This window comes from Macrotis lagotis, chromosome 2, assembly GCF_037893015.1.
Source record: "Macrotis lagotis isolate mMagLag1 chromosome 2, bilby.v1.9.chrom.fasta, whole genome shotgun sequence".
Classification (NCBI taxonomy): domain Eukaryota; kingdom Metazoa; phylum Chordata; class Mammalia; order Peramelemorphia; family Peramelidae; genus Macrotis; species Macrotis lagotis.
In genome coordinates this window covers 320,539,828-320,565,080 of record NC_133659.1, presented here as the reverse complement: position 1 = coordinate 320,565,080, position 25,253 = coordinate 320,539,828, and the positions used below count along the sequence as shown (strand labels likewise).

The following is a 25,253-nucleotide window of genomic DNA, read 5'->3' as shown; positions in this document are numbered from 1 at the left end:
AGCAAGGACCATGTTTTAACTATCTTTGTCTTCTCGAAGCTTACCCCAGTGTGTGGCTCAATAATGTTTGCTGATCAACTGAAAGGAGATTATGTTTGGAATTTCAGAAATTTTGATCATGTAAATAGGTAATGGGTAATGATGGAAATCATGGGTAATGATGGAATACTGTGCCCACTTTTTTGTATGATTAGAGTGGAATGAAAATAGAGGTCACAGGAGTCAAAGAAGCTAGCTGATGAACTGAAATTTGTATCCAAAAGCAGCTCTTATCTGTATGGTCTTTACAGGAGCAGTCCATCTATACCTAAAGGCATAAAGGTGGAACCCTAATCATGACCCTTCAAAAGGTGATGGAGAGGCTTTTGGAGATCACCTGTAGGAGGACACATCTGCAGTCCCATAACTGACTTAAAGGCATAAAGAATGGCCAACCTTGGGGCAGCTGGTTGACACAGTGAATAGAGCACTGGCCCTGGGGTTAGGAGGACCTGAGTTCAAATCTGGCCTCAGACACTTAATAATTACCTAGCTGTGTGACCTTGGGCAAGTCAAGAATGTCCAACCTGCCAGTATCTGTGCTTTCTGAGATGATAATGGACATAGACATGGAACCTTAAAGACTCCCTTCAAACATGGAGTTTACTGTGCATGTTAAAAACAGACAAGAACCAGTAACCAGTATGACTAGGACTGGATTCACTGAGTGTTGGCATAAAGGACAACATAAAGCAAATCTCTTACTTGTGGCACTGGCTGTGTCTCAGGAGTAATCCAGGCAGAGTTCTCTGGGACCACGAGCAGGGTCATCTCAGTTCTTGAAGATTGCACTGGGGACACTGAGTCATGTTCACAATCATTCCAACATGCTTGTTGCTACAACCACCTGCCTCTGGTGCCTTGTGGTTATGAATATATGGAAGACCTGAATAAGAATTTAATAGACTGAAAAGACATGAAAGGGTTGGTATGGGAACCAGTATTAATAATAATCCCAGTCAACATTTCTATAGTGCTTACTCTGTGCTGGGCACTTCCCAAATTTTGTTTCAATTAATCCTCATAATCACTCTGGGAGGGAGGTACAATTATTATTTCCATTTTACAGTTGAGGAAACTTGAGGCAAACCAAGGAGAAGTGACTTGCCCAGAGTCACACAGCTGTTAAGTTTCTGAATTTGAACTCAGCTTTTCCTGACTCCAGGCCTAGCATTCTATCCTGGGTGCCTGGGATCTTGCTATACGAGATGAGATCTTGGAGCCATCAGTCAATGAGAGGATATCTATTAAGTACGTCCTTTGTATCTGGCACTGTACTACTAAGCACCAGGGATACAGATTCAAGGAAGCAAGGCAGCCCCTGCTTACCAGAAGCTTGCATTGCCTTGGAGGTGAGGAGGCTGCCCTCCAGGGGAGACAAGGACCTGCTCTCCTAGGGAGCTAGGGTTGAGGGGGCGAGGAGATCCTGGTGGCTTGGAACTGGCCAGGAACAAGAGATATCCCACTGGTTCCGAAAGGATCCTTGGAGCAGGAGGGAGGCCCAGTTCTGATTGGAGACAGAAGAGGACCAGGGGAACTGGGGCACAGCTGAAACAAGTCCAGTAGCAAAAGGCATGATTGGCTTAGGCTTTGTAATAAGATTGAAGACCCCACGTGAAAATGGTTCCTGGATCTCAGTATAATGTTCCTATGTAAAATTGGGTCCACTCACACAGTGTTTTGCAAGGTCAATTTGCTTAGCATTTGTTCTATAATCCCTTAATTCCTGTATTACATTCTATAGATCTCTTGGGTTGCCACCAAGGATCCCTAAGAATCATTCAGATAGGGGTTTGGTTTGTTTTTAAGTCTTGTTTATTGTTGTGAAGGGTAAAAGATATATATTTTTTAAAGTTAGAACTAATATTCAGCATAGAGTTAAATTTTAGGCTACAAACTGAACTCTGAAGTTTTTCTTGGAAATAATGGAATACTAATATTCCCTATGTGGTATTACTGGTAAGTTTATGTTAAAACTTATTATGTTGCAGAAAAATTTCTCCTATTTATTCTGCATGCCTTAAAACTGAACTCATCGCATGTGATCTGCAAGAACACTGACATATGGTATTTCAGTGGCGGTAGGAATGTATTGATTTTGAGGCTCCCCACTGCCCCTGCTGAACTGCAGACACAATTCAGCAAGTTTATGAAGCACCTATTGTGAGTTGATATGGCGGCGATACAGTTTAGAAAAGACACAGAAAAGTAGAACACATGAGCATATTGTAGAGGTGACAAATTTTTCAGTATCCTCATCTTTCTAAAAATATATCTAATCTAAAAAGATGTACGGTTTGTCTATACAAATTAAGTCATGTTAATGATTCTTCTGTACATTGACCTTAAAGTAACTTCGCACCTTTATAAAAATAAACTGTGCTTCACAACCTTGCTTTATATCTATTAGCTGTTTTCACAGAGCATTGATTAATCCTTTTCAAACAATTCCAAGAAACTAAATTGTCAGAGCTTACTGTTTCTAAATTTGTTAAACATATTCGTAACTATTTTTCCCTTCAAAATGTCATGAACTTAGCTCAGACATGTGCATTTTGTATTTAAAAAAATCTGTGAACTTTGGCAGAGTATCTTTGAAATGTTTAGTTTTTTAAAATTAAGCACCTAAATGAAATTCAGAGGTATTCTTCCCCTGAAATTCTGCCTGGTTTCTTTTTTGAATCATATATATGTTGTTTTTTATCCATTTTTGTACTCAAAATAAAATTGCTAATATTATTCCCAAACTATTGTTCTATTATAAATAATGGTTGCATACCTGGATATGTATGTCACTTTTCTCAGTATTCATCACAGCTTTTAAATGTAATCTTTGTCCTTTAAGGACATTTTTAGAAGTTCATAGACTTTCATTAAGCCCAAAATTTTAAAGTGCATAATTTAATCAGCTTAACCTTTTTTTTGTTATTGTGCCTTTTTGACTCATCAGTTTCAAAACTGGAAAGCTAATTAATGTAGCACTTCCCTTCCTATCATCCTAGTGTTCTCCAATAGAAGGTTAGTACTTGGCCCTGCTAATTCCATGTTTTTGATTATGTGCTTTTTCCCAACTGGAATTCATCCTTACTCTCAGCTTATTCATATTTTCCCATTCATCAACCTGCTTAAATTGTTCCTCTGTAGTGAATCCTTCCCCATCTACTCTAATGAATACTTTCTGATCCCTTTTTTGAAAACTTTGTAGTAATTTCTTCTCTAATTTATTCAAGTATGTTGTGCAACCTGAGTCCTATTTTTACAGGGAAAAAGTCCTATGAAAAGAAGTCCAGAGATGTCCCATTGAGTCTTCTGGCTCTGCCTCACTTGATCCTATTTCCACCTCACCTTATATTATTGCTAGAGCACACGACTCACCATAGCTCTCCCTTGATCAGAGAGCTTCCAGTTAAAAGAGCCAAATATTGAGCAAACACACCTTGTCATTTTGTATTCCACAGAGCTCCTGGCACATAATAAGTGTTCATGAATCCTTCTTAATTGATTCATCTGAGTAAAAAAGGAAGCAGATTTGCTTTTATAATCGAAGGTATAAACAAAATTAGGATCATATGGACTGACCAGATGTTAGGAAATAATGGAAAAAAGGGGTAGGTAGTATGAGGCCATATTATGGACAGATATTATCAACAGATGTGCAGGGAAATCTTTATCCCTGACCTCTTCCCCATTACATTTATTTCCTTAGGTGTTAGAAGAAGTCTCACTCCATCCTCCCTTGTGGCTCTCCAGGGTGGCCTTTACCCACTTTGATTATATCTCCAAGCTATTACTTACCATATTTTATTGTGCATTATAGTTCATTAAACAACGTAATTCTTTCACAAGGGTCATGGTTTCTACCAGTTAAAGGAGCCAAGTGAATACAGATGTGTCAGTTAATACCATCCATTTTCCTTTTGTCCATATTGACAAAAACATTTGGTAGCAGAAATTTCTTCTGTAGTGAACTCCCAAGCAGATAATTAGCCAGCCAGAAATCAAAAACAATAGAATAAAAAGAATAAATTATTACTTAAAATCTCCTTCTTTAGAATCCACAGAAAAGAAGTTTGCTCTCTACTAATTATCATTTTTGAAAGGCCCTTGTGAATATTTCACTACTGAATTTGCATACTTTTTTCATCTCTTGAATATGTGATTTTCAGAGAAGAGGGCAGGGTAAAGTGGGAAAGAGCACAGATCATTTCATCCTTCACGAATTCCTGTTTGCTTCTAGGTCAAATTAATTTTAATAGATAACTTTACCCAACTTAGAAGCAAACTAGCCATCCAATCTTTCTGGAAGTGACCTTGGAGATCACCTAGTCTCATTCTTAAAAGTTCCTTTCAGCTGTCACATTCTATGAGCCACACCTAGTAGTCTAAGATCCTTACACTCCAAAGGGACATGAGATGTTTTCTCTGGAAACATTTCAGCAATAAACAAGGTTCCTTATTTCATGTAGATCTTTGGCCATTGTAGTTGAAGTGGTTGGGTGCTCTGCCCAGCAGTGTAGCCCTTCCCTGAGGGTTTGTTTCTAATTCTACCTCCCATTATGTGTTCTAGCAGCAGCACAGAACCAGGGCTTATTCAACCCTAGCCTGCATAATCATATACCAATAATCTCTTTCACAGAGAACATAGAACTCACTTTCCACTTTTGATTTTTGTTTGCCATAGAAGCTACGTAAAACCCAAACCAACCAAGGAAGATTTTAGCAAGGGCATGTGACCCATTCTCAGCATAGAGGAGGGCAGGGGAAAATTTTAGCAGGGGGCAAGATGAAGAAATTGAACTACTTCCCAACTCTTAAGTTAGATCTTCAAAATGTGGTTTCATTTTTTTTTTTTGGTTTGAAATGAATCCCAGAATATCAGACACACCCATAGTCAAATGTAAGTACAAAAACACCATCTAATGCCAAGTATAAATGATTTTTGGATTATCTGCCATTTTGTATTATCCTTACCTCTGTTTGTGGGAATATTCACGAGTCAATTGAATTTAGCTCACAACAGGCAAGCCAATATTCCAAGAAATCTTTTCAAATGACTATATGTTATTTGGCAGTGTTAGCGAGCAACATTCTGTTGAAGAGTTATAAACAAAACTAATTGTTTTTCTTTTAAATGTACCTATTTCTATCAGATTACCCCCATTCTCTTCGGTCATCTAACCTTCAAGAGCCTTGATTCTTAGCTCTCACTACTTGCCCTGTCCCCATCCAGTCCATTGCCAAGTCTTGTCATATCAACTCAACAACCTTTTTATTCTCATTCCTCTCTTTCCATTTTTATATCATCTACTCTGCTCAGGCCTTATCCCTTCTCCTCTAGGCTGTTGACATAATTTCCTGCATCCAGTCTCTACCCTCAATAATTTATCCTCCACACAGCTGCCAAATGGATGTTAGAAAGTACAGGTCTGACCATAACACTGCCCTTTTTATTATTATTAGTTTGGGTTTGTTTTTTTTTTGCAAGGCAATGGGGTTTAGTCACCAGCCCAAGATCACACAGCTAGTAGGTATCAAGTGTGAGGTCAGATTTGAACTCGGGTCCTTCTGACTCCAGGGCTGGTGCTCTATCCACTGTGTCACCTAGAGCTGCCCCTTCACTCCCCTTCTTAAGAAGCATCAGGAAGTCCATATTGACTCTACAGTAAAATGCAAACTACCCAATGGGCATTTAAAACCTTCCCTAACCTGGCGCCAACTGTCTTTGCAGCCTTATGTCCCTTAGTCAGGTGTATGATATTCTGACCAGATTAGCCTCCATTCTTTCTCCTGCTGTACTCTCTTCTGCCTCTTAAAATCTCTACTCCCTTCAAGGTGACTCTTGACCCCTTGTGGGACTTTCTTGGTAAATGTAATGGAATAATTTACCATTTCTTACTCCAACTCATCTCACAGATGAGCAAATGGAGACAAATAGTGTTTGGTGACTTGCCCAGGGTCACCTAATTAGTGTCTGAGGCCAGATTTGAACTCAGGGACATCAACCTTCCTGACTCCAGGTCTAGTCCTCTATGCACTGTATCATTTAGTTGCCCTTGATTTTTGGAGGGAAAGCTAAAAGGGACTACTAGGCCTGAAGGGCTTCTTGTAGGAGAGGACACATGTGCATAAAACACCAGACCTGGAGTCAGGAAGATTGATGTCCCTGAGTTCAAATCTGGCCTGAGATACTGACTAGCTGTGTGACCCTGGACAAGTCACTGAACATTGCCTCAGTTTCCTCGTCTGTAAAATGAGCTGGAGAAAGCAATGGTAAATCACTCCATTATATTTATCAAAAAAAATCCCACAAGGGGGATAAATGTGTCTAATACTGTGCTCTCTGCTCATGGAATCTTGAGACCATTTCGTTGTTGCCTTCTTAACACCTGTTAGAATGTCTTGAAGTTGGGAAGTGCTTAATAAATGATTGCGGAATTTAAAATGCGGCTTAGATTAATGTATATAATGATACATGCCTGAGATATGAGGGCCCCCGCCTTAGGTTCTTTTTAAATACTTCCTGACATCTTAAGTTCTATAGGAAAAGTATAAAGCGAAGCCAATTCTTTATTTCAAAATATAATCTTAAATATTTATCTGTAGTTTTAGCTCTAAAATTTAGGAACATTGAATTGCAATGTAAGCTTGTTTTATGGCAAGTCTTATTGAAGGACACAGGCATTTTTTGCATCTTGACCCACTATACAGTCAATCCTCAATTTCCAAATAGGCTATGTTACAAAACTTGGTTTGTAAATTTGGGATTTAGAATTCATTTTTCCATTTAAAAAGTAATATTAAGATAGACGAACCAGTTACCAAAACTTAATTAACCCATACCGCAGTAACATTGTTTCTTTAGGCAACTATATTCATAGTTGAATATTAGCAACATATTTCTTCTCTCCCCCCCCCCCCCCCCCCCCGTCCTGTCCAACTTCATATTCCTCCTATGAAGGACTGGGATCTCTGATTATCTCTTTTCTTTTCATCTGAGAATTCAGGAATGGGCTGCCCAATTCTAACCCTTCTGTCAAAGTAGTGAATTAGTATGCCTTCTCCAGGCATGCTTAGATTAGGACCCCTACCTTCCCACCCCAGAGGCAGCACAAGATTTTTGAGCTTTTCTAAACCACCGGCAAGGAAGCTAGCATAACCAGCTGAAAGTTATAGTCTCAAAGTCTCACCAAAGTCCATGGTATTCATTGGAATGTAAACTTGTAAGGTGCTGATTGCTCTCTGGATTTGAGCCTTGCTACAGGACTCCCTCATTGATTAGACTTTCTTCACCCCATAGTCATATCTCCAGGCTCTGTCTGTGAGACAGCTCCCCACTTCAGTTCTTACCCATCCCTGTCACCTCTGTAGTAGTTTTTCTGTTCTTCTGGGTGAAACAGTGAAGACTAGAAGATGATGAGTGCTGTCTTGGCAACCCAACCATTCTATCAACCAAAAATACTTATTAAGCACCTGCTGTTTGCCAGGTCCTGGGGATACAAATACAGAAAAATGCAACTGGCCCTCCATTATCAAAGAGTTTACATTCTCTTAGAGAGCCAAGTACATTGGATATGAGCCCAGGTTGTCTTTCTCCTGCCACATGCTGCTTTTCCCTCTTATCTCGATGTCACATTGATAGGGCTGATAGGGCATCTTTCTTCTCATTTTATAGAGAATAGACTATAGTTTGGTGAAGCTAACACACTAGCACGTTCAGGATTAGACTACAGGTCTTCTGACTCCTCCTCTAGTGTACTTTGTGTTCTGCTCTTTTTCCTTTGGCTTCATAGAGGCCACGCATGCTGAGCCTTAAGCTAGGACGTGTGTTTCATATTCCAACTCCAAAAATGTGCAGGAATCAGACAGATCCCACTTGTCCTTGGCAGTTAGAGTTAGCAGGCTAGTTGGAGCCAAATGCTGACCGGGAAGAGAGAACCAAGATGTTCAGGGAGCACTGCTGACCTGCTACACAGTTGGAAATGACCTCCATCCACCAACTCACCTCATGTGGGCCTTGAACTTTGGGTGGCTGATTGGTACCCAAGGATGACACTGACACTTGCACCACAGGCAACCATGCATGTGTGTGTGTGTGTGTGTGTGTGTTCCCTTCCCTCCTACATTCTCAAATTCTCAAGGATCATAAGGATTTCTCAGATTTCCTGCCTGACTCAATACTGTATACCACCTCCACCTCATTCTAACAAGGAAGTCATGTTTCTCTTCTAGGCCATCTAGCATGTTAGCTAGACAGTTTGGAGGTAGTTTGGTTTGGTTTTGCTTTGTTTTTCAGTTTTTCAGAAGCTCTTAAAAGGACCTTCTCTAGGATCCAAGGCAGAGCAATGGTTTTCTACTACAAACTCTGAACATTCATAAATAAACCAATTTCCTTTCTTGTTGTCAACCTGATTTTATTTGAAAACTTGCTCTCAGCATGAATTTTTTTAAGATTACAGTTCATTCTGACCAAATGGAGGTTTTGAATCATACTATCTGCATACTTGTGAGGAGATGTAATGGCATTTAAGAGGTTTGACCATCAAGGCCATTGTGGTTAGTTTCTTGACCTGGCCAAAATCACCACACCTTTTGTATGGCCAACTATTGAAATCTTTTAAGAAATTGTGGCTAGTTGGTTGGTTTGTTTTTTTTAAACTGGTTTCACAGTTTTATAACAGCTCTGTTTGAGCATCCTTTACTCTTGATAAAAATCATTCATGTCAAATTTTGTCCTAGGCTGTACTTGATTTTATTAGCATAATTTACACATAAGAAAGTTGAATAACATCAGTACCTTGCTGAAACTTTGACATTTTTTACTTTGAGACCAATTAGCGGTGGTGTGTCCCAGGTAGGCATTGGAGTTACAAGGACAAAAAATGAAAAGTCCCTGTTTGCAAAAAAACTTTGATTCTAATGGGGAAGACAACAAGCATGGATAAAAAGATTAGTTACACATGCAGTAGGAATGTAAAGCAAATAAACACAAATTTTATGATTTTTCTATTTTAGAAACTGTTCAGATAAGAAAGGTCTCATGGGAGAGTTGTGTGACTTAGAATCAAACAATACTAAAGTTTGAAAGATCATCCCAGGCCAGTGTTGGCATCATGAGTAATGGTACCCCTCTGTGCAGGGTGGGAAGACTTAACAGCCTGAACATGTGAATGCAGGTGTAAGAACCACAGAATTTTCTGCACACCTAGTGAGAATTCCCAACACGCTGAGAAAAGTCATCCAGTCTGATAACAACCCAGCCACACCCCTGATATCTGAAAAGACACAGGGCAGGAAATTGAGGCCTCCAGAAGGAAAATGACTGTCCCAATTCCTGGACAAGTTCTAGACTTTGCTCAGTCATTTTCTACTTCTTTTATAAACACTGGGAAAGGTCTGCTCAAAAACAACGAATGTCCGATCAAAACTACCGATCCATTCAGTTCATTTACACACAAAATCTAAATGGAGAAAGTTTAAAAGGAGAGGCAGCTGGTGCAGTGGATAGAGGCCAGTTAGGGAGACCTGGATTCAAATCTAGTTTTAGATGATGTATATATATCACACCAGTTGTGTGGTCCTAGGCAAATCATTTCACCCACCTGCCTCAGTTTCCTTTGCTATAAACTGGTCATAATAATAGTACCTATTTTGCAGAGTTATGAGAACTGAATGAAATAGCTTTGTTCAGTGTCTGACTCATAATCAAGTTTTTTTTGGGGGGGGGTGATTTTTGCAAGATAATAGAATTAAATGACTTACCCAAGGTCACACCGCTAAGTAAATCAGTGTCTGAGATCAGATTTGAATCTGGTCCTCCTGACTCCAGGGCTAGTGCTTTCTCCACCTGTGCCACCTAGCTGTCCCTCATAATCTGTTTTTAAAATATTTTATCCTGAACATTTTCATTCTCTTATTATCATTATTACCAATGGTGACTTGGAAAAGAAGTTTTTTTCCTTATAAGCTACATTTTTCCTCAGAATGATGAAGTTAAGTTAATTTAGATATCACAAAACATTCCTGCTTTGTGAGTTTTAATTATTTAGATTTTTAAACATATATATTATTTATTTATAAACTCATCAACAGATGCTCATAAACATAAAAATGTCTAATTAATTTCTTATGCAAAGGAAGAAGAATTAATCACAGATTCCCTTTCTCATAAGGACTTTAGGCTTTGCCTTTTCCATGCTCTGAAAGTTAATTAGGTTTTGTCAACTTGGCGGGGTGAATTTAGGTTTCTAAACCAAATCTCCCACAGTTGGGGAGGATAAGAAGATTTGCACAATGAACGTGTGAATGCAGGTTTAAGTTATACAGAATTTTCTGCACTCCTCAGGAAATAGAAATCTGATGAATAAGTCAGATAAATCCTAGAAAAGTCTGTTGAACTCTACCATAAGTCTTGAAAGAAACTTGACGATCACATTTAAAAATAACATATTTTATACAATACAGCTAATATAATTAGGCTCATCACAGTCAATTTATTGTCTTTTGTATTTTTTGGTCCTAGATTATACAACCACAGAAATTTGTTGAATAAGCATCTAATTTTAAACCATAAGCCATCTTATCCCAAAGAGGGTGGGGAAACTTGTCCTGATTTTATTATTGCCTGGGATTACATCAAGGTGTTTTGAGGTGGGGAGGGGGCTTTAAGTGAAGATAGCATAATGATTAAATTGACTATTTGGGAAAATAAATTTCCTTAATTGATTAGCTTTTTAAAAATATTATTATCCTTATTCTGAAACCTGTATGTCTGTCTGATGTCTTATATAATGACTACCATAAAATCATCTGTGTGTTAGAGCGGAATCAAAACAATGGAGGTTTTAAACCATTCTCTCATGGGATTCACTAAATAGTCAAAGCAAAATTTTATAATTTCAGTAGAAATAAAATAGAAGCTTGTGTTAACATTTTATTTCTTCTTGTTACTGTTTGTGTGTCTCATAAATGTGGCAGTTGCCATAACTTTATGATACAACAAAATCATAATTTTCCCCCTGCATGCTTAATGTAGTTGAAAAAATTTGTATTATTTGATATTATTGGGTCTAAAGATAATATGTCTGACATTTCAGAAGGTGTGCTTCTAATATATTTAGTCAAGTAGATACTCTTATTTGGATTTGAATTCATTTAAAAGTGAATATATTGATCTTTCAACATTGGAAATGGGTATTTTTCATTAAATATATTTTCTTTCAAATTATTTTGTTTAGATTTTTTTAAATGGCTTTAATAAAAAGAAAAAGTTTGAGATAATCAAAACACTGTTAAGTAAAATTCAGTGAAAGATAAATGGCACAAACAGAAACGTGTGTAATGACTCAGACAGTCAGAAAAATAGAATCCTGGGGCCACTTTGTTAGCCCTTTCTTTGACTACCTTTTTCCATGTCAGCCTTGTTCCTTCTTTCTATACAAATGAGGGAGGGGAAAAGGGGAAAAGAGAAGGGGAAATGAATAAGCCCTTACAATATTACCTCATTTGTTCCCTCCAGCCATACTGGGAGTGAGGTACTGTCATTTTTCTGACGCCAAATTTGAACTTGGGTTTTCCTGTCTCCAGGCCCAACTTTCTACTGCACCACATCACTGTCTACAAATGATAATCAATGAGCCTGCGAGGCTTTATGGGGATGAAAGGAAAGAGTTAAAATAATCTATAAAGTTTTCTGAGAAAGTAAGGTCACCTAATCCCTGAGCAAAGGTCAATTGATTTATGGTCATCTATAATGTATATTAGTACAGTTCCTTCTGAGTAACTAATACATCACCTCCCCAATGCCAAGTTCAGGACCTGGAACACAAGCAGACCCCTAATAAATGCTTATTGATTGATCTATCAATCATATACCCTTTCCTCATGCTTCACTACTACAGTGTATCCATAGTTGATTTTCTGTGAGCCCTTCCTCCAGGGCTCTAGATGGCAGCTTATCCTCACCATCTTCTCCAGGACAGCTCTTGTCCACATCTTCCCATTAGAAATCTGTTCACTCAGTGGGGCTGAAGATCTTTTAACATTAAATGAGCCCTGGTCTCCTCACAGACTCTCCTCTTATTCTGACATGCTATTTCCATTTTGCCTATTCTATGTTTATTATCCCAAAGCATGAGCATTATATGTGTGCTCAATGCCTTCCTCAGAGGTTCACTTTCTTTTACAAGCTGGCCACCATTATCACAGATTTTGTTTAAAAAAAAAAAAAGCAAGGAAGTTACTGGAATATACCCTATTCTGTTGGGCCACAACTCTGGAGTTCTACTGGGGAAAAATCAGAACAAAGAGACTGAGCTTGTGGTAGCAACAGTAAAAAGAGGGAAGAGCTAAAGCAAAAGAATTATAAATAAGAGAAAGCATCTGACTAGGATGGTTGGAGAAAACAAGAGAATACAAGAAAGTGACCATTGACTTCAATGAATTCAAGTTTGTCAAGCCATGTTAGTCGCCTCAGCATAATTGTGTGGTGTTTTTTGAAAACAGGAGCCCTGTCTTCCTTTGAAATTCCATTGATAGAAAGTTTAACATAAACTGAATTAGGGAATTGCAGCCTGTTTAGTAGTGAGATTCAGCTCCTAGAAACTCCAAGATACAGCAGCCCATAATATAGAAAGTCATTAACTTAAAAGTTGTTCTACCATGTCACAGTGCCAGAAGACTTTGACATATATTACAGCCTATTAATCACATCCCAGAAAGAGTATGGCAACTTCCTATGTGATTGAGTATGAAAACACTTCAGCTTTTTATGGTCCCATAGAGAGCAGAACTTGAATTTTTGTAATGCTGTCTCATTTACTTAAAAAAAAATTAAATTTTCTTTGAAAAAAGATTACTGCGTAAACTACAAAATCTCAAATTGACATCTAGTTAGTTAATTGCTTTGAATGGACATACAAATGAATAGTTTTCAAGGGGTAGCAATAAACTCTAATATATTCTCTTACTAGGGTCTGGGACTTAGAAGGGAATCAGAAAGCTCATTTTGTTCTCCGTTCCCCCGGAATGAGTGTCTGCTGGCATCCTGAGGAGACTTGTAAGGTGAGTTGGGATAGGATTTTGTTTTTGATTTTTTTTAAATTTATGAATGCAAATAGAGTTTGTACAATGTGACCAGATCCAAGTAGCCAAGTGTATATCATGGGCGTATTCAGTAAAATAGGTAAATGGTTTAACACAAGAATCCACTGCTAGATCCTGTGAGTTCTTTCTCTGGCCTCTGTTTCTCTGCTTCTGGCTAGACTCAGAATCCTGCAATCCTTCTCCCACCATGCCTTTGCTTGGGTTATCCCATGCCTAGAAAACATTCTCTCTTGATTTCTACCTCTTAAAATCTTCAATTACTTGCACAGTTCGACTTTGCTGTCCCCTGAACCTTAACTAATTCTCCCAGCTTTTTATGCATTCTTTTTTACTTAAAGATTTTATTTTGAGTTTTACAATTTTTCCCCTAATCTTACTTCCCTCCCTCCACCCCCTACAGAAGGCCATCTGCCAGTCTTTACATTGTTTCCATGGTCTACATTGATCCAAATGGAATATGAGAGAAATCATGTCTTTAAGGAAGAAACATAAAGTATAAGAGACATCAAGATAAGACAATAAGATATCAGGGTTTTTTCCCCTAAATTAAAGGTAGTAGTCCTTGGTCTTTGTTCAAACTCCACAGTTCTTTCTGTAAATACAGATGGTATTCTCCATCTCAGACAGTCCTAAATTATCCCTCATTGTTTGCACTGATGGAATGAGCGAGTCCTTCAAGGTTGAACATCACCCCCATGTTGCTGTTAGGGTATACAATGTTTTCTGGTTCTGCTCATCTCGCTCAGCATCAGTTCATGTAAATTCCTCCAGGCTTCCCTGAATTCCTGTACCTTCTGTTTTCTAATAGAACAATAATGTTCCATGCCATGCATATACCATAGTTTGTTAAGCCATTCCCCAATTGAAAGACATTTACTTGATTTCCAATTCTTTGCCACCACAAACGGGACTGCTATGAATATTTTTGTACAGTTGATGTTTTTACCCATTTTCATCATCTCTTCAGGGTATAGACCCAGTAGTGGTATTGCTGGATCAAAGGGTATGCACATTTTTGTTGCCCTTTGGGCATAGTTCCAGACTGTTCTCCAGAAAGGTCAGATGAGTTCACAGCTCCGCCAACAATGTAATAGTGTCCAAGATTTTCCACAACCCTTCCAACAATGATCATTGTCCTTTCTGGTCATATTGGCCAGTCTGAGAGGTGTGAGGTGGTACCTCAGAGATGCTTTAATTTGCATTTCTCTAATAAGTAATGATTTAGAGCAATTTTTCAAAGTGATCTATTGATTCATCTCCTCATCTGTAAATTGCCTTTGCATATCCTTTGACCATTTTTCAATTGGGGAATGGCTTTTTTTTAAAAAAATTGACTCAGTTCTCTGTATATTTTAGAAGTGAGTCCTTTGTCAGAAATGCTAGTTGTAAAGATTGTTTCCCAATTTAGTACATTTCTTTTGATCTTACAGTAGTTTTGTCTGTGTAAAAGCTTCTTAATTTAATGTAATCAAAATCATCTAGTTTGTTTTTAGTGATGTTCTCCATCTCTTTCTTAGTCATAAACTGCTTCCCTTTCCATAGATATGACAGGTAAACTACTCCTTGATCTTTTAGTTTGCTTATAATATTGTTTTTTATTTCTAAATACTGTATCCCTTTTGAATTTTCCCAGCAGTTTTTCCATCGAAAAGAGAGTTTTTATCCCAATAGCTGGATTCTTTGGGTTTATCAAACTGCAGATTACTATAATCATTTCCTGCTATTGCACCTAGTCTTTTCCACTGGTCCACCACTTTATTTCTTAGCCAATACCAGATAGTTTTGATGACTGATGCTTTATAATATAATTTTAGATCTGGTAGGGCTAAGCCACCTTCTTTTGCACTTTTTTTCATTACATCCCAGGAAATTCTTGACTTTTTATTTCTCCACATGAATTTACTTATAACTTTTTCTAACTCATTAAAGTTAATTTTTTGGAATTTTGATTGGTAGGTCACTAAACAGGTAGTTTAGTTTTGGTAGAATTGTAACTTTTATGATATTAGCTCAGCCTATCCATGAGCAGTTGATGTTTGCCCAGTTATTTAAATCTGATTTAATAGAAGTGTTTTGTAATTGTTTTCAAAAAGTTTCTGAGTCTGCCTTGGCAAATAGACTCCCAGGTATTTTATGTTGTCTGAGGTTACTTTGAATGGGATTTCTCTTTCTAGCTCTTCCTGCTTTATCTTACTAGTCATATATAGAAAAGTTGAATATTTATGAGGGTTTATCTTACATCCTGTGACTTTGCTAAAGTTGCTAATTGTTTCCAGTAGTTTTTTGGATGATTTCTTTGAATTCTCTAGGTATACCATCATGTCATCTCGAAAGAATGAGAGTTTTGTCTCTTCCTTCCCAATTATAATTCCTTCAATTTCTTTTTCCTTCTCTTATTGCTGAAGCTAACATTTCTAATATGATATTGAATAATAGTGGTGATAATGGGCATCCTTGTTTCACCCCTGATCTTATTGGGAATGCCTCTAGCCTCTCCCCATTGAATATAATGTTTGTTGATGGTTTCATTTTTGTACATTCTTAAGATTTTGTTTCATTTACTTCTCTGTAGAAGCTTTACCCCCCTCATCAGAGTCTTAAGCTCCTTAGAAAGGCCATTTTAGTGTCTGTATTCTTGGTGTCTATTATAGCACTATGCATAGAAGAGCACAGATGTGTTACTTTGAAGTGCATTTCAAGGCTCAGCTCCAGTGCTTTGTCCTCCAGGGAAGTCTTCCCTACCTTTGTCTTGTGACCCAAAATTGTTAATGTTTTCCATATCAGATTATCCTAGAGTACTTTGTTGGATCTCCTCATTACCCTCTTTCTTCCCTGCCTTGTATTTCAGTCTATGTATTATTTTTCCCTAGTTGATTATACATTCTCTTGGAAACAGGAGCTATTTTGTTTTTGCCCTTTATATATATATATATATTCCCAGCATGTATCAGAAACTCAAATATAGTATACATTTAATATATGCTTGTTAAGTTGAAGGGGAGGAATATAAAATAATCTTAAACTGCATTAAGTCAGTTTAATGTCCAGAAAGATGAAGATGATCATTTTATCTTTGTTGCCCCTAACTGATTAAATCATATCAAGATTATCATGTTACTTGTGAGCACACTCTTAGAAAGGATATTGATAAGCTGTACAAAATGAGGATCGGGGGGGGCGGGAGAAAGAGAAGGAAAGGGATCTGTTGGTACCAGATTGCTAACTGTACTACAAAGCAGTAATCATTTAAAAAAAAATTGGTAGAAATTTGGTAGAGAAGAGGGATGGGGAAGGAGAAGAGAGGAGATCAAGTGTGCAGTGGAACAGATTTAGTGTGCTACATACAGAAGAAAACATCATATGTAATACACTCAAAGGTCACAACAATTTTGGGGTATCTGTGATGGAGAATACCATATGAATCCAGAGAAAGAATTGTGCAATTTGAACAAAGACTAAAGACTACTACCTTTAATTAAAAAAAAAACCACATTATCTCATTATGTAATTTTGCTATCTCTTATACTTTTTTTTTCCCTTAAGGATGTGATTTCTCTCTCATCACATTCAACTTAGATCAATGTATACCATGGAACAATGTAAAGACTAAAGACTGCCTTCTGGGGGGTGGGGGTGGGGGGAGGGAAACGTGATTGGGGGAAAAATTGTAAAATTAAAAATAAATTAAATTTAAAAAAAACCTCAAAGGTCACAGTTACTGGGAGAACAACTTACTAATGGACTAAACTTTCTGGGAAAATTGGATAGCATTCTGGCAGAAATTAGGTTTAGCCCAGTAGCTCACACTAGATACCAGGCTAAGAAAGATATATGACCTAGATATGAAAAATCATATCATACACAGATTTGAGGAGCAAGGAAGTAATTACCTTTCACGTATTTGGACAGTGGAAAAGTTCATGACTAAACAAGTGAGAGATATTTCTGGAAGCAGTACTTGTCTCTTCTTGACAAACTCTTGAACTTATTCTTTTCCTAATTCGGAGGGTATCTTGACAATCTGTAGTTATATGATAAATATGTGACCTCATCCTGAATAACAGTCTTTCTCAGCAGTTTTAGGAAGACAAGATCTTTCTTCTTAGCTATTAATGGTTTTACCTTATCACTTGAAATTGTATTAATGATTTCTTCATTAAAATTTATTTTTCTTATTTTATCCAAGGTCTCCCATTAATTGTTGAAGGCTTGCACAAAACCTTTTGCCATCTAGTCGGAGAATATGAGCATCATCTGATATCACCTGGCATAGTACCTTATAAACATGTTAAATTCTTTTTAAAAATTTGGCAAATTGAATCCATCACCTCATGTGTTAGTTTACATTCTAAGTATTAGCAAGAAAGTTTGGGATTTTTGTCTTTTTTGGACCAGCCTTTTATACCATAGATTTGCCTATGAAATTCTTATTATCCGCATAAATAGCAAAAAATGTAATTATCCTTTTCATAGGGTTCATCTTTTTCTCTCTTTTAGTTGATGGTTGCAGAGAAGAATGGAACGATCAGGTTCTATGACCTCATTACCCAACAGGCCATCCTGTCTCTTGAATCTGAACAGATGCCTTTAATGTCAGCACACTGGTGCCTAAGAAACACCTTCAAAGTTGGAGCTGTGGCAGGAAATGATTGGTTAATCTGGGACATCACTCGGTCCAGGTATTTTCATAGAAATTTTATTATTAAATCAAATTATATTCTGCAGGAATATGTATTTACATCAACATACTGTGGGGTAGGGTGAATGCATATTTATTAAGTACTTACAGTGTGGCTGGCACTGTGCTAAGCACTCGGGATACAAATGCAAGAAAACCAGTGAAGCCTCATCTTCCAGGAGCTCTTGATCTCATGGAGAGGGCAACACAATGCCAGGGGGAACTGGGAGGTGGAGGTTCGGGGGCAGCCAGAAAGTGGGTCAAACTGGGGCTCTCATGAAGTTACCCTGTTGGGCACTTCCTGTCTGCCAGTACTATTCTTCTGTTACACCACTTTCTGATGGTGTCTTCCTGAGGCCTTTCTAATGATGATGAATCATTTGTTTCATCTTTGTTTAGGTGATTCAAGCTCCTTTGGAGTTTCTCTGGCATTTTATCATAACTGTGTTCAGTAATCGGTGTGTAAATACTTTAGACTCGCCATTTTATCATAAAACTGCAAATTTCAGTTTAAATCAGATGCCTTATAGAGACTTCGTTTCTTCCTGATGACACAGTCGCTCTATTATCTCCTTTCCAGCACAGATTGCACTTTCACTCATTCCCCCTGACTCACTGGCAGGTATGGGGAGAGTGGGAATACTCCTTGCTCCCCATTGTTAGTCTACCATGATTACACAGTAACCTCACCTCCTTTGAGGTTCACTCAGTCCACATCTACCACCCAATCACAATTGTTGTACCTGTCCTCTACCAGTTTACAGAGGTGAGGTGAAGGAATAAGTCATGTGAAATCAGTAACTGGAGGAATTGTGAGGTTAGAGTGCTTGAGAGATTGTCAGTATGTCTGATGAAGTCCCCTAGTATACAGCAGGAACTAGAGAGGAAAGCTGTAGGAGCGAAGATGTTAGGCATTGAACTCAGTGACAAAAGAAAGGAGTGTCCTGGCACTTAATATTGACTGCCTGGCTAACTGGGATGAATAAATAACAGGTTGTCATTAAATTTTTTCTTTCTAGTTATCCTCAGGATAAGAGACCAGTCCATATGGATCGAGCTCACTTATTCAGGTACTGTTTCTCAGGTATTTTTAAAGTTTCTGATTTAATCCTGCATTTTGCATCTTCTAAGTTAATCTTTAAGTCAAGCTCTGTTTTTAATTAAGAAATGAATAGGGTTAGAAAAAACCATTTCAGAATTCAAAGTACTATTATTGTTACTTGTCATATGAATTGAGCACCCTCCTAACAAAAATACCCCCAACAAAGTATGATGGCAATGCTTTGTACTCTCCTCATCTCTCCCCATTCACCCTAACCTTCATGGTCCAGCTCAAACTCCACCTCTTTCATAGACCACCTTATGACTACTCTTTGCTTTGCTGAAAAAGAACTTATAAGGCTTTGTTTAGCACTACCAAGTCAAATGCTTTTTTTTTAATAGATAAGCTGTAAGGACAGTAAGATCCTAAACTGAATAATTGTAAAAAAAAAAAAAAATCAGCTGGTGAATGTTATTTGCAAAGCCCTTCCTGTACCTTCTCATAACATCAATATGTGTATAAATCATTTTCATAAAAGTTTTGTAGAAATGGAAAAATAAACATATGGATCAGTAGTCTGTAACATTTCCCCAGTCACTTTTGTTGTTCTTGTTGTTTTAAAAATAACAGTAAGCTCTTAGATATTTCCTGGACCTTTGGCCTCGTTCCTCTTTCACGATTGTGCCATCTTGGGGATGTACCTCCTCTGTGAGGTCCTGGCTGTGGGTAAGCCAGCTGCTCTGTTTCTCCTTCCTCATGCAGCCCATCAGCGATCATCCAGATGTAGCTGCTCCACTGTTACTGACGGCAGAAAAAAGTTTGTTAGAAAAATCTGTACAGATTGTTTCCATTTTTATCTCTTTGTCGTCATCTTCTTCAGTTCATCCTTAAATGCCCCCAGGGTTACTTTGCTTTGATGGGTCTTTTGCCAAATTTTCTTTAAACTTGATTCTTCCCTGCTCCCACTCCCATTATTTATTGTGTAAAATCCAGACGTCTTTGCCCAACACTTGCTTCTCTCCAGTTGGCCCAAACCTTGCTTTCTAACCTAAATTTCATTAGTTCCTTTTATGTACTTTGAATACTTCCATAGCCAAATAGCTATCAGTATTGTACATGATTGAGGGGTTTACCATGAGGAATAGTTTTTCCATCATAAAGAACTTTATTTTCCCTTTTCACCACACCCTTCCAAAAATAAAGATTCACACTGATTACTATAAAATTTATACCTTAAACATACCAGTTCCTTTAGCAGTGGCTTTGGCAGGCTTCCAATTAAATTACAAGCCTTTTGAATCCATTTGTTTTCTATATGAGAAAAGGTCTTTGTAGACTGTATTTGAGGAAGAGGATTATTGTAATAGCCCCCTAACTCATCTCCCCCCCTCTGCAATCCTTCCAGTCTCCTCAGTTCAGTTGGAGTCATTGTTGATTCCTTCTGCTAAGTCCAATCTATCATTTTTGTCCTTTCACATCTTCGTTTAAAATTTTAGGCTAGGTCCTTCCTTTCATGACTGCTGCCATTTCCCTACAGGAGTCCATTATCTTTGCTCAGTAAATCTACAGTTTTACAATGGCCTCACTCCAGATTCCTTAGGAAAAAGCTGGGAAGTTTCAAGGGCATATAATGAAGAAATGTATGGAATTTGAGGAAAAACTGTTAGAAAGCAGTCTATGAGAAATTTGGGCTAAATTAATATCTCATACTTTATATATGCCACACTGAGTTCCAAGTGGATCTATGATCTAGAGATAAAAAGATATATCTTAGGTGCAACTGTCTATAGAAAGAATTCTTACTAATAAAATGGATGGTTTTGAGTATGTGAAATTAAAAATTATTTCCCAAAGTCAATGTAGCTGAAATTACCCAGAAAACAGTTCATTGGGGGGGGGGGGGGATTTGCAGCAAGTTTTTTTTTTTCTGATAGACATCTACTATCTAAGATAAATAGAAAATTGATTCAAATATATAAGAAAAAGATCCATTCCCCAATAAGTCAAAGCATACAAATTAGCGGTTTTCAAAAATAATTTTAAAAGCTGTTGACCATATTACAAAATGTTATAAGTCATTATAAAAATCTAAAAAATCCCTATAGTTCCACTTCATACCCATCAGTTTAGCAAAAATGAAGAACGATAGAATGGTAATTGTCAGAGACAGGCATACTGATGCCTTGTTAGTGGAGCTGTGAACTGATCTAGTCATTCAGGAAAACAATTTGGAATGATCCCCAAAATGGACAGCTGCACCAAACTCAGAGAAATTTAGAAAACCACCAGTTGACATTACCCATATTTTACTATATATTTTTTATTTTATTTAACATTTCCTCAATCTAGTTTAATGCAATTCAGGCCTCACTGGGGAGTTTTGTGGACCGCCTCACTGCCCAAACCCCAATTTAACATCTATAGATACAAACAATAATCTGTCATATAATTTTTATTAAAGTAGGTGATGATATAAAGTATAATGCAAACTGAAAAAGTAGAAGCCCAAAATACCATGATATTGCTAATGAGTCTGCACAGTGTCATCATAATAGAGTACTGCATGAATTAGAGGACCTTCCAAGTGGGAATCTCTGCTGTTCAATCACTGAATAGATCCTTTTCATCTTCAGGCCTCAGTTTCCACATCTGTAAAACAAAGGGTTGAATAAGATGGTTTCTAAGATCACTGAGAATACAAGTTAATATGACAGTAGTAGATAGATAGGTTGAACAGGGAAGAACACAGGTACACAGGTCAATCAGAAGACCATTGCAATCAATAATCTAGGCAGAAGACAAGAACATCAAACAGTAGGCTTATGTTGCTGCGAATGAAAGGAAAAGAAGAGGAATAGCTAGTTAGTGCATTTGTAGGTTGACCCCAAGTCTGAATAAATACATAATAACTTCCCCAGATGAGGATCCCAAGTAGAATTGGTTCTCTAAAAAAGATGATTTAGTTTCAGAGCTATTTGGGTTTCTAAGTGTCATGAGGATAGATGGACATCTTGTTAGATAATAAGTGACTGGCGTTTAGGCCAGAGATTGGGACCAGGAGGGTGAAGGAGCAGCCTCAGTTGTATAGAGAGATGAAAATGACTGATGGATTTTCCTCTCAGGTGGTCGACTGTTAATGAAAACCTATTTGCAACCACTGGCTACCCCGGCAAAATGACTACTCAGCTTCTAATTCATCATTTGGGGCATCCACAGGTAGGACTGGCTTGGGGTTTCAGGCTGTTTTTGTCATCATCTATGCATCTCTTCTACTTGCTTTCCTCTCTCCAAATTTATAATCCCTAAATTGGCTGTCTTTTTAGCCACTTCGACTACATATTAAGATGTGTTTTTCCTAATGTTGAGGTCCATTAATAGCAAGTTAGTAGACTTGTCAAATTTAGAAAGTCATTGCAAGGTAATATTTCTCCACCGTTGCTTTTCTATTTTCCTCCTTTATTTAAATTGTGTCATTGTCTCAGGAAATTGTCTGGCTGAGGTACTAATAACAAAGTCACAAGATCGATTCTTACTCCCTTGGTCTCAGACAGGGCTTGTTACCCTGCCATCCCAGGAACGCATGCTCTATGGAGCAGAAGGGACTGACCAAGAACATGGTTTCATCCCCACTCCTGGCTGGAGACATCATGAGATCAACATGTATGTTCCTCAGAATCTGTCAGTATGGTCATTTGTAAAGCTGTTAAACAACAGAAAAATAAATCTATAAAGTAAATGTTATAAATGAGGGCAGATAGCTATAACAACTTATTTGGAGGATGCTTTGTGTAGATTTTTTTGTCTTTTGAATTTTTTGTTTCATTCTAATTCTTCTCTCCTGATCTTTGTTGTTTGTTTTTTTTTTTTTTTGTAGCCCATCCTCATTGGTTCTGCAGCTGTGGGATCTGGTCTGTCTTGGCACAGGACTCTCCCTCTTTGTGCTATGGGAAGTGACCACAAACTATTGTTTTGGGTGACTGAGATGTAACACAAATATCTTCCTTGTACACTAAGTTTTCAAACTATATTTTTAATAAATATTTTGATCAGAATCCTTATTTTTAATATTTCAGATATACCTTAAAAACAGTCAAATGTTTTTAATTTTATTATTAAATGATTTTTTCTTAATCTATTCTAAATTTTTATTATATATATATATATATATATATATATATATATATATATTTTAAGACCACGTAATTGAGCTTAACCAAAAAAGGTAATTGAAAGGCTTTTGATTTGTTACAGTAGTATACAAAGGGGCATCTTCCGTATTGGGATGTTCTCCAGAACACAAACATTTTTCACAGGAAGAAAAATGTCAGAAATTTTGGCTCTCTTACGTTATTTCTCCACCACAGCCAGAATATGTATAGATGTACTTGCACACATTTGCTTTGACAGTTTGGCTTTATCGGAATGTTGGGTTTAATCAGATTAAATCTAGAGAGCATTTTGAACTCAGCTGTGAGTATGAATTGTTATTGTTTCATTTACTATAGGAAACTCATTTTGTTGTTCAAATTCATCTGATTATTTGCTCAACAAAGTATGACCATCAGATGATTTAACAGATGGTTCTCGTAATAAATTTTAGGAGTGTCACTCAAAATCTGAATCCCAACATGTTTTTAACTAGATTCCCATTTCTTCTAGAGTTCCCCCACTCTTATTAGGAAAAATATGTAGGGAAGCTAGACGACAGTGGGTTAATAAGAAAGATAATCAGAATGTTTTCCTCTTTACACAGAAAACTACCTGATTGCCAGTGTCCTTCTGATTTTTGGCAAATTCTGGGTTATTGGTCTTTTTTTTATAATGCAAATATGCCTCCTTTTAATCTCCCACAAGTAAGAAATAGGCTTTAAAGTTCAAGAAAATTGTTAAGGCACTCATATCCCAGCCACATTGCTTATCACTGAGCTGTCATTGGGGCCAACTGTGTCTCTTTCAGCACCATTTGTACACAGCTGAAACTTTTTCACCTCCAGCTTTTGGTTTCCCCTGGGGTAAATTGTTTTGAGGGGATACTTGAGATGTATGTAGTATCTCATATTTCCAGTTGACAGATTAATGTCTCTAGGACAGATGTGGTCACTTCTCAGAAATTTTGAGTGAGTCCTGTGGCCAATGAGTTTACTTGACCTTCAAGCCCTTTTTTAGAGGTTAGGTTACAATCTAACACTATCATCCGTTACTGTCCCTGCTTCATGCTGCTCTCCACAATATACATTATGCCCTACCCAAAGACGACTACTCTGGTCCCCAAAGAGTCCTAGCCCTTCCCACCCTGTGCTTCTGCTCACACTGTTCTTAGGTCTGTAATGACACATTCTTTAGTTATTTTCAAAACTTAATTCCTATTTCAACTTCTCCAAGAAGCCTTCTCCATTCTTCCCTCACAGATTTCACACAGTACTTTATAGGATGTTTGATATAAAGCCATTCCATTGATAGACAGTTATGAAGCAACTACTGTGCCCAAGGGCTCACAGGAAGCAGTGTGGCACAACACCCTCCCCAGGGTGGATCAGGAGAGGCTTATCTAAAGAGAGTTGTCCTTAAGCTGCGCCTCAAAAGAAATGAAAGATTCTAAAAGGAAAGGGGCATAGAAAAAGGCACAAAGATGGAAGAGGGAATGCTGCAAAAAAAAAGAAGAGTATGGGGGGAGGAAGGGAAGTAATGGATATAAGCAAAAGTGGAAAAGTCTTTAAAAGTCAAAGAGAAGAAATTACATCTGATCCGGTATAATATAGGGTCCTGGAATTTAATGAGATGGAAGGTGACATGAATGTATCTGTATGGAGGATAGATTGCAATGCGAAGAGACCTGTGGCAGCGAGACCAGTTAGGAGACTGTTAAATAATCCCAGATGAGAACCTGAGGAGAGGGAAAGGAGACAGATGGGGTAAATTTAGCAAGTAACTGGATGTATATGGAATGAGTAAGAAAGAGGTGTCAGGGTGGCTAGGTGGCACAGTGGAGAAAGCACTGGCCCTGGAGTCAGGAGTACCTGGGTTCAATTCCAGTCTCAGACACTTAATAATGACCTAACTGTGTGGCCTTGGGCAAGCCACTTAACCCCATTTGCCTTGCAAAAAAACAAACAAACAAACAAAAAAAGAGGTGTCAGTGGATGGTCCTAAAATTTCAAAGCTAGGTAATTTGAAGGATGGTGGTATACTCAACAAAAAGCACTGGGAGGAGAGATGATGAGTTCTGTTTTGGACATACTGAATTTGAGATTCCCATAGGATCCATTTGGAAATTCCAATAGGCGGGTGTTGATGGAGGACTGGAACTCAAGAAAGAGACTGGACCTGAGGCATCAACATTAGAAATCATCATTAATCCTGTTTGAGCTGAGGAACTCACAAGAGAGAGAGAGG

General features: G+C 37.7%; 1 protein-coding gene across 1 annotated transcript in view; it reads left to right on the top strand.

Annotated features, from left to right (window-relative positions):
* The window catches only part of NUP37 (nucleoporin 37), a 43,652-nt gene extending 20,740 nt beyond the window's left edge, over window positions 1-22,912 (top strand). The window contains exons 6-10 of the mRNA XM_074226709.1: window positions 13,008-13,098; window positions 17,638-17,819; window positions 18,838-18,888; window positions 21,983-22,076; window positions 22,735-22,912. Of these exons, the coding sequence (XP_074082810.1) occupies window positions 13,008-13,098; window positions 17,638-17,819; window positions 18,838-18,888; window positions 21,983-22,076; window positions 22,735-22,848 (532 nt within the window). The 3' untranslated portion in view covers window positions 22,849-22,912. The remainder of the gene's footprint in view (window positions 1-13,007; window positions 13,099-17,637; window positions 17,820-18,837; window positions 18,889-21,982; window positions 22,077-22,734) is intronic.
* Window positions 22,913-25,253: the final 2,341 nt, after the last annotated feature.